This window comes from Esox lucius, chromosome 23 (genome assembly GCF_011004845.1).
Source record: "Esox lucius isolate fEsoLuc1 chromosome 23, fEsoLuc1.pri, whole genome shotgun sequence".
Classification (NCBI taxonomy): Eukaryota; Metazoa; Chordata; class Actinopteri; order Esociformes; family Esocidae; genus Esox; species Esox lucius.
The window spans coordinates 21,897,813-21,910,350 of record NC_047591.1 but is presented as its reverse complement, the minus strand read 5'-3'; the positions used below and the strand labels follow the sequence as shown (position 1 = coordinate 21,910,350).

The window sequence follows — 12,538 nt, the reverse complement described above, 5'->3', positions numbered from 1 at the left end:
TTTTGTCTTTAGGTCTATTTGTGCTACTCAAAATGCTTCTCAAATAAAATCATGCCTAGTAATACATTATTTAAGAGACCGAACCCCCCATCTTACTCAAGTGGTCCCATATTGTTTCTCACAGCAGCAGCACGAAAGACGTTAGGTAGTTTACTCAGTCAGCCTGAGCCTGCAGCACTACACAAGAGATGGACAGCAAAGTTTTTAAAATATGAATGAATAAGGAAGCAGGAAGCAACATAGTTGAGTGTCCATAACAGTAGTTTCATAGCGGCTGCGGCTACTGCTTGTGTCATAAACGTGAATAGCTTAGCGGCTGCAGCTGTAACTGAATATGATGGTTTCACAGTCACATAAGAAAATGCTATCCAGAGTTTAAGAAGACATTGATTCAATTCCATCATGTCGTTCTACTGACATTACGCATTTTAATTATAATGATGCCAGTCCTGATTATGATGGTGATAGTGACAGTGCTATTGATGACAAATTAGCGATGTTGACGTTTACCCTCCCCTGGCTCCCCAAGAAAAATCTGACAGTGTAGTGACACAGAATACAATGTCAGATCCAGGTATATGTGGCCCTCCCAGCTGACAGACAAGGAGAGGTGCAGCCTAGTGAGAAGAAAGGTGTATGAATGCACTTGCATTCAACAATAAAGAAAGGTATGTTCAATATGTTGCCGATGTGGTTTTGATCAATCAATCAAATGTAGTTGTAAAGCCCTTTTTACAACAGCAGTTGTCACAAAGTGCTTTACAGAGACACCCGGCCTTAAACCCCAAGGAGCAAACAACAGTAGTGTTGGATTTCAGCGGCTAGGAAAAACTCCCTAAGAAGGCTGAATTTTAGGAAGAAACCTAGAGAGTACCCAGGCTCAGAGGGGTGACCAGTCCTCTTCTGGCTGATGAGGACCATAAGATAAAAAATAGATTATGTTGGGGCCTCAGTCTCAGCCTAGGGCCCCCAAATCACTAACACTACCACTGGGAGAGAACAGGGGGGGGGTCAGGCATTTTTCTCTTTATGTAACCTTAACCTTCATCCCAACTCAAACTCCAGTATGGTCATGCTCAACCTTAACCCTAAGTTAGCCTTAATATTCAACCGTAAATGCTATTTGCAACGAGCAGTTTTTCCTTTTCAATCGATTACGTTAAGGACCAACATATCTGAGGGCAATGTAATAGCCATGGAAGTTCACCAGGAACAGGCAAATGTGAAAGGCTACTTAACCACAGCGTCACACAAAATATTAACAGTTAAATAACCACATTAAGTGTTTCAACATTGTATTACACTATATGTAATCAGTAAACACCCACATCTACCGTGGCTTTAGCAACATCTTTAAAGGCAATTCCTCACGAGCGTTGCAAATCATTTTCTCTAAACTGAAACGCCATAGCATCACATGGGCACACTTGGATGTCCATTGTGTGGCTGAAAGTAAAAACAAAAACAGATCACGTTGCGGTTTGTCTCCTTATACACGTGTCGTTACTGTGGTCATTTTAAGATGCGTGTTGTGTGACGCTGAGACCCTTGGGACTGGGGGTCTCAGCTGACGCTTCCAAGGACCCTTGAACGAGGTCAACACAGGGCAGCTGGAACACCTCTCGCTGTCCCGATTTGGCATCAAGGAGGATCTGAAATGTACCCGTGAGCACTCGCCTGAGCCTGTCTGGAGTACAGTTTGGGTTTGGTTGGCACTGTTAGGTCAATCCATTGGTAAGGTCAATCAAATGCAGCTAAAGAAAATGCATTTAACGTACTCTAACAATTTCTGTTACTATTTAATAGATCGTGGTGTGCAGTTTACATTTAATTAGGTTTGGTAAGTGAGAACCAAATGGCTTTGGTGTCATTTATGGAAAGACCAATTGCTCCCACTACCAGGGATCTGTGGTTTATATATAGAATGTATAATGCATGGTAAGTTTATTCTCAATTGTGTGTGTTTGTGTGTGTCTCTCGTGTGAAGCAGTGGCTACTGACATTTCACCTCAGGCAGTTTTGGGGTGATGCCCAGTTCGACTAATACTCCATGTCACACTGATCAGCTCTTCAGGAAGTGACTCTTAGGCCAGAGGGCAACCAAATGTTCCGCCGAGCACCGAATTGACATCACACCTCCCACTGCTCTGTCACTGGGCACGGCGTGAAGGGACATGACGAAAATGGCTGTGTCCATTTTATTTTTTTTAGGTCAAGGTAGACAACGCAGAATTGTTTGGCGAGTATAGCGCCTGTAGATGTCCTTACTCCTCAGCCTTTAGTATGTGACTCGCATGAATGTTTGGGGCAGTTAGAGAGCAATCTTCACTTCTGTTAAAACCCCACTCCCTGGGGCAGGAATTGGGACAATGCCCAGCACTGGGTGCCATATTTAGCATTGGATGTTAAAAGAATGTTCCCACTCGAATTCCCAACCAGGCCCTATCTTGGCCACGATCATCTCCCTCTGTCCAAATGGGCATAGCTCACTACACCCCCAATGTAAGGTATGTAGGGGAGGGCCAGATTTGAATATGACCGGTTTAGACCAAAAAGCTATATTTTAGGAAGTCCTTAATAACCCACTAATCTACGATCACCTCCCTATAACCTAATTATTTAGAACACCAAGATGTTGAAGACCATAGAGCTGCCTCACATGTTCAGCTCTATGGGGTATTCCCTGACACCTATATGTGGCATGCCAAGCTTTCTGAGCACACGCCGTCCTATTTCTGAACCTGACTACCGGTTTTCTGATACCTTCATTTTATTGGATTGTAGATACTTACATAATCATGATGCTCAGCCTTCTATACCTCTAACCTTCTTTATGTATGTGAAGGCTGTGACTGCAGAGCCGTTGCTGCTAAATTTCACATCAAAACCAAGTTAGGGATCTCAGCTTTCATAATGCATCTACTTAAATCGGATGTTTCTGCTTGGGCTTTGAGAAATTTACTTTTGCTTTAGGCTTCCATAGGCCATTTGGTCCTTGGTATGGTTAGATTAAATCATCCCACCCAGCCAAATGAAAAAGGGAAATACTTACAGAATGGTAATACATTAGGAATCAATATAATATTGCAACGTGACCTCAATATTGTGTTAATCTTTTAACGTGTGGTCCCTGACAATTCCCACCTCTGATTTGAACCAACGTACCTGAGGCAGTAGCTCATTATCCTAGACCACCCTGAGCTAAACTGGGGTACAGGTCCATTTCAAGAGCTAAATTGATCTCTAACAATAACGCATGAGAGTCATGTTGTTTACCCATAATGCACCCCTAAAGGGGGAAACAGGGCACAATACAATGAATTCATTGTCCATTTGCGGATAGAATGAACATTTCGTCACGGCACCGTACAAAAACACGGCGCCAATATACCACAATATGACAACGCAATATATAAATGCTGGAGTGGATGTGCACTCATTATTCACATTCAGTCCCTGTGGCATATTTCCAGCCAAGTATTGGTTCTGACCCTAAATGGATCGCAGTAACACGAGAACCTTAAACCCATCCTCAACCAGAACCATGACGGATATAATAACTTGACCCTGTTTCGTGATGCTGGTAGGGTGGAGTGGCCAAGAGTGTCAACACATGAAATAATTACCATAATGAAGAGGGGGGAGGGGAAGAGTGAAGGGGGGGAGATGTTATCCCCCTGCTTGGATGGGCTTTATTCACACCCCTGTTGTTTCCGAAATCCTACAGTTTAACCAGTAAAAATTAAAGCCTTGACTCAGTGCTCAGGTTGTAGCTTCCTTCGGTCCCTGGACTATGTGGATATGAGCAAAACAAAGGGCTGTATTATAACCACGGTCATACGATACAATTTGGTTAAAGGTGTTGTTGCACTGTTTAATGTTTTGAATAGGTGAACGTTTGCCCTTGGGATGAGTGGAGATCTTTCACTGTTGCATTGTGGGAAGGACGGAGAGATCTTTAAAATGTCCTCCCAATTTTAATTTTGTGCAATAAAAGCTTCCGGCTCAACTCAAAAAGATGATGAAGTTATCCTTTTCTCTGGTGTCATCATTGCTGACATCTTTTGTCATCTTTGGCACAAGCTCTGTGATAACACAGATACCTCACACACGGTTCTCACACTCACACTAAACTACCTGGTACACAGTCGTCGTGCTACAATATCTGTTGAGATTAACCACATGTTTCTATTTAGAACAGCGTCGGTTAAAAACCAACACAAACACATTTTGAATAAGTTGGTGTTACAATTAAATACAGCGTAGATGACCAAAAATGGCGAGCCGTACTTTGAAGAATACTATATGATAGTTCACTTGTTAATGAATCAAGACGTATTGAAAGTGATTTGACTGCATACGTAATGTCCCAGGACACAACTTCCCAGTGACAGGACGCCGAATTGAAATTAAAGACACATTCTGGAATTTGTGTTTCCAACCAGCAAAATCACATACCCGGTCACTTGTTTTGTTTCACAGCTTTGGCCGGGGGAAGAATGACAAAGGTTCAGATCAGCCTAAGTGAGTCGCGGGGTACATCGCTGGTGGTAGCGTTCGAACTCGCGCCATACCTACACGGGATAACTGCTAATGTGCTAATGTGAATTTGCATCTGGTGGTTATGCCATACCGAATGTGCCTAAACAGAACCAATGACATGCCACAGGCATAACCGTGGGATGATTCGATACTTAATTTTTTTCAGGGCACCATTAAATTAAGGGCAGAGGAAACGACTCGCGGTGTTTGAGATAATCTACCAGCAAGAACCTTAAACTCCACCTCACCAAAAAACATCCCCTGCATCAGATGATACTTTGAGTTACTCTATAGTTGATGGTCTTCAGAAATGTCTTTCGATGGACTCAGCCCGTCTCTACAACGGTTTGTTTCTCACAATAGTAGAAGCTCTATGGCACCATCTACTGTTTGGATGTGGAGAAGAAAATAATAAAAAAATCCTGAAATTCTATGGTGTATTTATTTCTCAATCAGGGGAATGGGACAATTAATTAATTAAGAAAATGTAATGTGTTTTTCTGACTGGATTTATTTTCGCCTCCTCTGAAAGTCCCAGCCAGCCACAGTGATTGATTGACAGATCTGAGACCCAAACAACACTGACTCACAGACATCCAGTCCCCTCCCCGATACTCCCACCCATGTTGATTTATTGACTGACCGGCCCAAAATGTAACCGAAAAAAGGTGCCTGTACTCATTTTAACAAAACATTCACCAATGACATGAGAAGTTGACCTAGAAACACGTTAAAGGGATAGTTCAGCAAAATTTATTTTTTAGATTCAGGTGCTTTGACATTTATTATTCTATACAATGTAGTAATATCATCTGCAGCACCAACATATGTAGTGAAGTAAACAGTCAGAGAAATTAACCTTTGTCACCGTAAAAAAAAAAATTAAAAAAATGTTTTGCTGTAAAATGATTCACAATTAATAAAACAGGACAGCCCAGACATTTACAAATATCTGTATGTGTGCAACTGCATGATATAATGTAAAAAAGGATTTCAGTTAAAAATACAAAAATACAATCAATAAACAGATTTTTATATATTTGTTTTGGCACAAATGTTCAGTGTTTGCAACAAGGCCATTTTGCAAGTCCCGGTTCTGAAGAATCACTTCAATAGACAGTAGTGTGTTATCATTGAGCACCAGTTAAAAACGAATGGCCACAGTCTCCTCTATTGTGGTTTCATTTAAATAGTTCTAGCTAAAAAACATTTGAATTGCACTAATTATAATTACCTTCGATCAAACATTATTGTGTGACAATCACATATCATAAGTAGTATATCTTGTAAAGAGAATTGCAGGGGTTTGAATTGCTGGTCAGATCAGGATCATTTGTAACGTTTTCTCTGGGTTGACAAAGTCTCAATATACTTTAAATGACAAAAAAAAAAAACTTAGAATCAGAGAAGTTAAAGCTAGACATCAAATATTCCACAAAGCATTGATAGAGGACAGTATTTTTGTTAAAATAACCAATTTCCACGTTGGCCTTCTGAACCTTGGTGAGGACAGAACGAACCCCCAAGGGAAAAGTGTTCCGTTTGGGCAGACCAACACCCGTCCCTCGTCATCTGTATGCAATAATTATTGTTGTGTGTTTCTCAGAAATGTGTGCTGTTCTTATCAAACCCCATCGCACGCACACACCTTCGGCTATTCACACCACCTTAGGGACATTCCTGAGAGATTCTCAATGCATTTTCAGCGTATCTACTGAAGTGTAAATTTATGAAAAGCTCACGTCTCAACAGCTACCTGCCGGGGTAGTGGGTAAGCCTTCCTCGAGAGGTACTGCTCTGAGCCATTAAAGTTACATCTCTCTTTCTCTCTCTCAGCTATGGGCCATGGCCTCCAAGTCTGTTCCCCTTTTCTCTGATAATTCTGTCACTGTTAGTACCATAAGAATATGCCTGGTATAATGTCCTCATTTTACAGTGGAGAGTAAATCTATTTGACTGACTGATTCAATTCTTATGACCCCTTCTTTCCTTCAACTCTCTAATTTATATTGCTTGATTGCACATTTCATTATTTTGTCTTTGGTTGGTCTTTGTTCATTCATTTGTATTGTATTTTATGTGTCACATATTAGAATATACACACTACTAACAATCAGATACAAGGATATTATTGCACTGCAGTTAGACAACCATGGATTATTGCATGTTTGAGCACAGGTCCTGCTTGATGGGTTTTCATCTATGTGGTAAGTAAACCCAATGGCAAAATGCATCATGGGTAATATAAGCAGGTAAAGAAGTCATTCAACCAAAAAGACAGTTTCTTTAAAAAGTTGAAGGGTTTGGGAAGCTTTGTAATGGAAGAAAAAAATCTATATAATTTTTTTCAATTTAGTTGATTGTATATGACCCAGAATAATAAATCCAACTTGCAATGATTTACTCTTTATGTAAAACACTTCTCTTTTTGTTTGAAGGTTTGAATGAGTAAGCATTAAAATATAATTAATATAAAAATACTGATTTAACAGATCCAAATCTCTTTGTACTTTTACTTTATTTTCTTTTTCTGTAGCTGAGTGTCTCTAAAAAATTATATTATTTATTCTGTTGGAAAACATTAGTTCCACCTGACAAATGTTCTTGAGATAAAAGTAAAGAATACAAATTTAGAGCATGTAAAAATGTAAATGTCCCTTTAAGTAGAATTTCTTTGGACCAATAATGTGCATCTTTCTTTTAAATACTAACATTTTTCTTTTAAATACTGTCTTTTGAGTACTAAAATAAATATAAAAAATCAGTTGACAAAAGTTGAAATACGGATTGTTAATATGTACATATGTAAGAATACACAGTTTGATTACTATTATTTATAATGATGTAACTCCTTGTTTTCCTAAAATGAATTCACCAAGACCTGAGTCAGGGTAAACAAAGTGTGATCCCTATAGCAAACTGATCACCATGACATTGTCATGTAACGTGCACCAAAGTATCATTGTACATTCACAATAAGCTCAAGATGAAACACAGATTTCCTAACGTGTACTTTCTGAAAACTAACTGCTAAATCTGCCTGCTTACTATCAGTATGCCGGTCTCAGATCCTTACCATAACCAAACTAAACAATAGAGGAAATGTGAACATCACGTCATTCGCTCATGTACGCAGCGCAATAGCAAAGGTCACTCCACGAACCGGAGATGTAAAGTCTCGCGTTCAAGATTTACTTGTCTCGCAGAGACTCCTCACAGTACTTTGAGGTCAAAAACCGACATTCCCTCCCCCCCACTGGACTTCAGCCTTCGAAATGGCGCTGAACTGGAATGGCGCCAACTTGTAAGAAAAACTAGGTTGTTTACCCGTTTGTCCTCAACCCTCCGCCATTTATTGCAGTCGGATGTGCAGCCTCATGCGTAGGTTCTCCCCGAGCACCTCCCCCGTGAGGTAGTCTCGGTCCCAGCGGTCCTCCTGATCCCTGAGCTGGGCTTCACCGTAAAGCGACGAACTGGAAATCTCCAACGTGTACTCCTGTCCCGGCGCCATCTTCCTCCGGGTGCAATGCAGGTAGCTCAGGCCGTCACGCTCCCGGATGTGAAACAGGCCGCCATGGTTGCCGGCAGCGATGATGTAGCGTACGTGGCCGGCTAGGGCCTCAGTGGCCGGTACCAGTTCCAGGATGTTCTGCTCGTGTTTGAGCTGGGAGACATTGAGGAGCAGGGAGATGGGCACCTCCATGTCTAGACTGGCCAGGCTCACCTGGGTGCCCTGATGAGGAAATTGACAGGGTTACTCCGTCAGGTGACAAACCTACTGTGTGAAGAGGAGTTACTCCGTGGAGAAACCAACCTGCTGGTTGTCCTTAAAGCAACTGTAACTAAACTAATGACTGGAAATAATAATTGGAAAAGTTGTCTGAATCATAGGAAATGACTATTGGAAGTGATACATCAACAGAAACACTTAACATGAATCTAGAAATGTCTTGGGGGCGTTAAAACAGAACGCAGAGACTCAACAGTGGTTTAAAAGGGCACATTTTCTCCCAGTGGTTTGAAGGGGCAGTGCAACCCCCTCCTTCCTCTCTGGTTTGGGTTCCTACCTCTCTGGTTTGGGTTCCTACCTCTCTGGTTTGGGTTCCTACCTCTCTGGTTTGGGTTCCTACCTCTCTGGTTTGGGTTCCGCTGGCGTCGCGTCCCTTGCGTCCGTGCTTTTTGGGATATCCGTTGATCTTACACTCGTAGCAGGTTTCAGGGGAGAGGGCGTTGTCCTCTTCTATCGCTGGACCTTCTGCCACCGGGGTCCCATACTGGTCCTGGCCAAAGCCTAGACCTGACACACAGTGACTAAACACAAACATACACAGTGACTAAACACCACAAACACACAGAGACTAAACACCACAAACACCCACAGTGACTAAACATCACAAACACACACAGTGACTAAACACCACAAACACACACAGTGACTAAACACCACAAACACACACAGTGACTAAACACCACAAACACACACAGTGACTAAACACCACAAACACACACAGTGACTAAACACCACAAACACACACAGTGACTAAACACCACAAACACACACTGTTTTTAGTATAATTATTTTGTATTCACTTTGTAACTTTTCAGGTCACAGTGTTTAGTTATGTTTTATGTGGACCCAAGAAAAAGCTGTAACTTCCCTTAGTCTTAGTCTTACTTAGTCTTAGTCTTACTTAGTCTTACTTAGTCCTAGTCTTACTTAGTCTAAGTCTTACTTAGTCTTAGTCTTACTTAGTCTAAGTCTTACTTAGTCTAAGTCTTACTTAGTCTAAGTCTTACTTAGTCTTAGTCTTACTTAGTCTTAGTCTTACTTAGTCCTAGTCTTACTTAGTCCTAGTCTTACTTAGTCCTAGTCTTACTTAGTCCTAGTCTTACTTAGTCTTAGTCTCACTTAGTCTTAGTCTCACTTAGTCTTAGTCTTACTTAGTCTTACTTAGTCCTAGTCTTACTTAGTCCTAGTCTTACTTAGTCCTAGTCTTACTTAGTCCTAGTCTTACTTAGTCTTAGTCTTACTTAGTCTTAGTCTCACTTAGTCTTAGTCTTACTTAGTCCTAGTCTTACTTAGTCCTAGTCTTACTTAGTCCTAGTCTTACTTAGTCCTAGTCTTACTTAGTCTGCTTTCTCCGGTTAGAGAGTTTCAGACAGGACGGCAGGAACACGGTGAGGGCGCCGTTCTGTCCTGAACCTGTGCACGAACATACAAAGGTAACCTACCAACGTGACCGAGTGTGGTCATGCCACGTTGACAAGTCTGACCTTAAAAATATCAAACGGACCGGTCCAGCAGACCTGCCTGACGGAGCCGTTCCAGAAAATCGCTCCTAAGGGCCCTGTTCCCAAAACCCCAAAGCCCACGCCCTTACCCATGGCCCATTCTGAAGTAGCCGGGCGGGCAGCCGCACAGGTAGCCCCCCTCGGTGTTGGAGCAGCCGTAGCTGCAGGGGTTCTTGTCGGAGCACTCGTCGACGTCATCACAGCTGCTGCTGAACTGGTTGAAGCTGAAGCCCGAGGGGCAGGCGCACTTGAAGCTGCCCAGCGTGTTGTAACAGGAGGCCAAGCCGCAGCTGGCCGGGTCGGAGCACTCGTTCTCATCTGACGGGAGGAGGGGATTCAGGACGGAAGCCGCGCTTAGGACCGTTTGTGGGAATTGTTAGTGAGGTATGGTTAGCTGATATAATATAAACGTTCTACTACACTGTGGTTAGGGAATTAGAAACTTAACCTGAATATTATTGTCCTCTAGGGGGCAACGCTGCTATATTTACTAGGACTGGGTAGGTATCCTCACCATAACACAGTTGCTCCAAAAGTTTTAAAACAGCTGTTGTAAGTGGTAAGTAGCTTTAAGTACCCTCCTATCAATGCACAAACAACCCTTTTACAGCATTTTCTGTGACCGAAAAAAAACCTGTCCATGGAAACAGAATCTACCTCAAATATCCAAATGACCTTAGATGAATGTGAACTCATTATACTGTAAATGCATTTTTCACAAGTCAAACTTTCATTCTGTCGATCCCCTAGAGACAACAGTCCATGACCAAAAAAAACACTCAGTATATACCCCCAACAGACAAGGTTATCAGGCATATAACAAAGACCGAGGAACAAAGATACACAAAGCAACGCCTTTAAAGTGCACTCAAATAAAAACAACAACGTATTAAAGGGCTGTTGAAAAGCTTGTGTAGGCCCCATACTAAAGCTGGAATGCGACATTGGCAGTCTTTCTGCATGCCCAGCCAACCACAGCCCTGCATGGTTGTAACGGGCAGCTGCGCAGCAACCTTAACAACCACACAACACCTTATCATATTGAGGAGCCAATCTGATAACATTTATTAAATATCCATACTTCGGTTGGCAGGTAGCCTGGAGGTCAGGGCCGGCTCTAGCCTTTATTGATTTTATTAGGGGCCCCCCCTCTCCTAGCGGTCCCTAGCAGTTGGGGCCCCCTTGCGACCGCTTACTGTATGTCGCTTATGCCTAGAAGCGGGCCCTGCTGAAGGTTAAAGCATCTGACCAGAAAACCAAACAGTCACTAGATCGACACCCCGAACAGAAGAAAACACTCTCAGACTAAAGCGCTCATTCCGCACTTCGGCCTGATAGTACTCTTCCAAATTCAAAGTCATAAGAAACAAACGTCTGTCACAGCCCACTTCCGGAGATCACTACGCAATTGTGCTCCTTGAAATCCGGTAGCAGCCCACACCGGCAGTTACCAAAGAATGTGACAGACATAATTATTAGTAACTAGTTGTCTGCCGGAGACCAGGGCACTCACCCACACACTGGTTCCACTGGTAGTGCTGCGTGTAGCCCTGGGGACAGCCGCAGCGGTAACTCCCCGGCATGTTCTGGCAACCGTGCTGACACCTGTGGCTGCTGCCGCATTCATCCACGTCTGACGGCCAAAAAAGGAGAACAACGCATTTCCGTTAACCAATCACACGCCGCTTGTGCTTCAATGCCCACCGTTAACAATCGTAGTCATTCGTCATGATCTGTCCTATCCTAGTAATCACAGCGGAAATCCTTCTATTCATCGTCTTAATCCTCCTCATCTTCCCGGTGGATGATAATCGTGGTCATCTTTCTGGTAAACATCATCATCATCATCATCATAATTAGCGTCACATTCATCATCTTCCTGTGTGTGTCACCATTGCAGTTTTATCACGGTTTGCGAATATCTTGAAGTGAAATTCTGAACCAGAGCACGATGCCGACTGGAATGGATCAGCATCTGTTTCTAGTACTCCCTCTTGAATGTATAAAAGCCTATTTCAAACAAAGTATTTTAATTCCCCCCCCCCCCCCCCCCCAAAAAAAAACATCCAACATCTCCCTATTTGCAAACTAGGTAACTGTTTTGTCAAGGTTGATGTGAGAGTTCACAGGCTCCATCACAGAACTGCTATTCTGAATGTAAGAGACTCAAAAAAGGCACTGGCAAAAATGTCACTGGCTTTCAGGAAGGCAACCAATTATTTTATTTGTTTTAGGAAAACATAATTATGAAAACACCATAATGCTGTTACTGAAACATTAAGCAGGGCAACTGTAGGGTGTTTGATGTAAAAAAATGTTGACGTAAACAGATTCTTCACAGTAATAATTTGTAAACAATATTTTTAAAATGATATAAAGGGTACCGTCACAGCTCAGTCCCGCGGCGTCCCGTTGGTAGCCGTGTTGGCACTCACAGGTGAAGCTCCCAGGGGAGTTCTGACAGATGCCTTTGGCACCACACAGCAGCGGGTCAGTAGAACACTCGTTATTGTCTGTTAGGGAGAACACGGCATTTCTGTATTTTGTGTTTTAGCTTCATCTGTGTCCGAAGGTATTTGCACAGGGTGTTGGGCTTAGGATTCTTGGTTTTTAAGGGGGGGGGGGGGGGTCACAGTTCTACCATTTGGGCCTCATGATCTAGACCAGACGCTTCAGACAAACACTGCGGGTAAATTATGTGACC

General features: G+C 42.5%; 1 protein-coding gene across 1 annotated transcript in view; it reads right to left on the bottom strand.

Annotated features, from left to right (window-relative positions):
• Positions 1-5,279: 5,279 nt before the first annotated feature.
• LOC105024021 (fibrillin-2) overlaps positions 5,280-12,538 on the bottom strand; it is a 79,664-nt gene continuing 72,405 nt past the window's right edge. The window contains exons 61-65 of the mRNA XM_034289946.1: positions 12,219-12,347; positions 11,348-11,467; positions 9,924-10,152; positions 8,673-8,853; positions 5,280-8,275 (exon numbers count right to left, since the gene is read on the bottom strand). Of these exons, the coding sequence (XP_034145837.1) occupies positions 7,895-8,275; positions 8,673-8,853; positions 9,924-10,152; positions 11,348-11,467; positions 12,219-12,347 (1,040 nt within the window). The 3' untranslated portion in view covers positions 5,280-7,894. The remainder of the gene's footprint in view (positions 8,276-8,672; positions 8,854-9,923; positions 10,153-11,347; positions 11,468-12,218; positions 12,348-12,538) is intronic.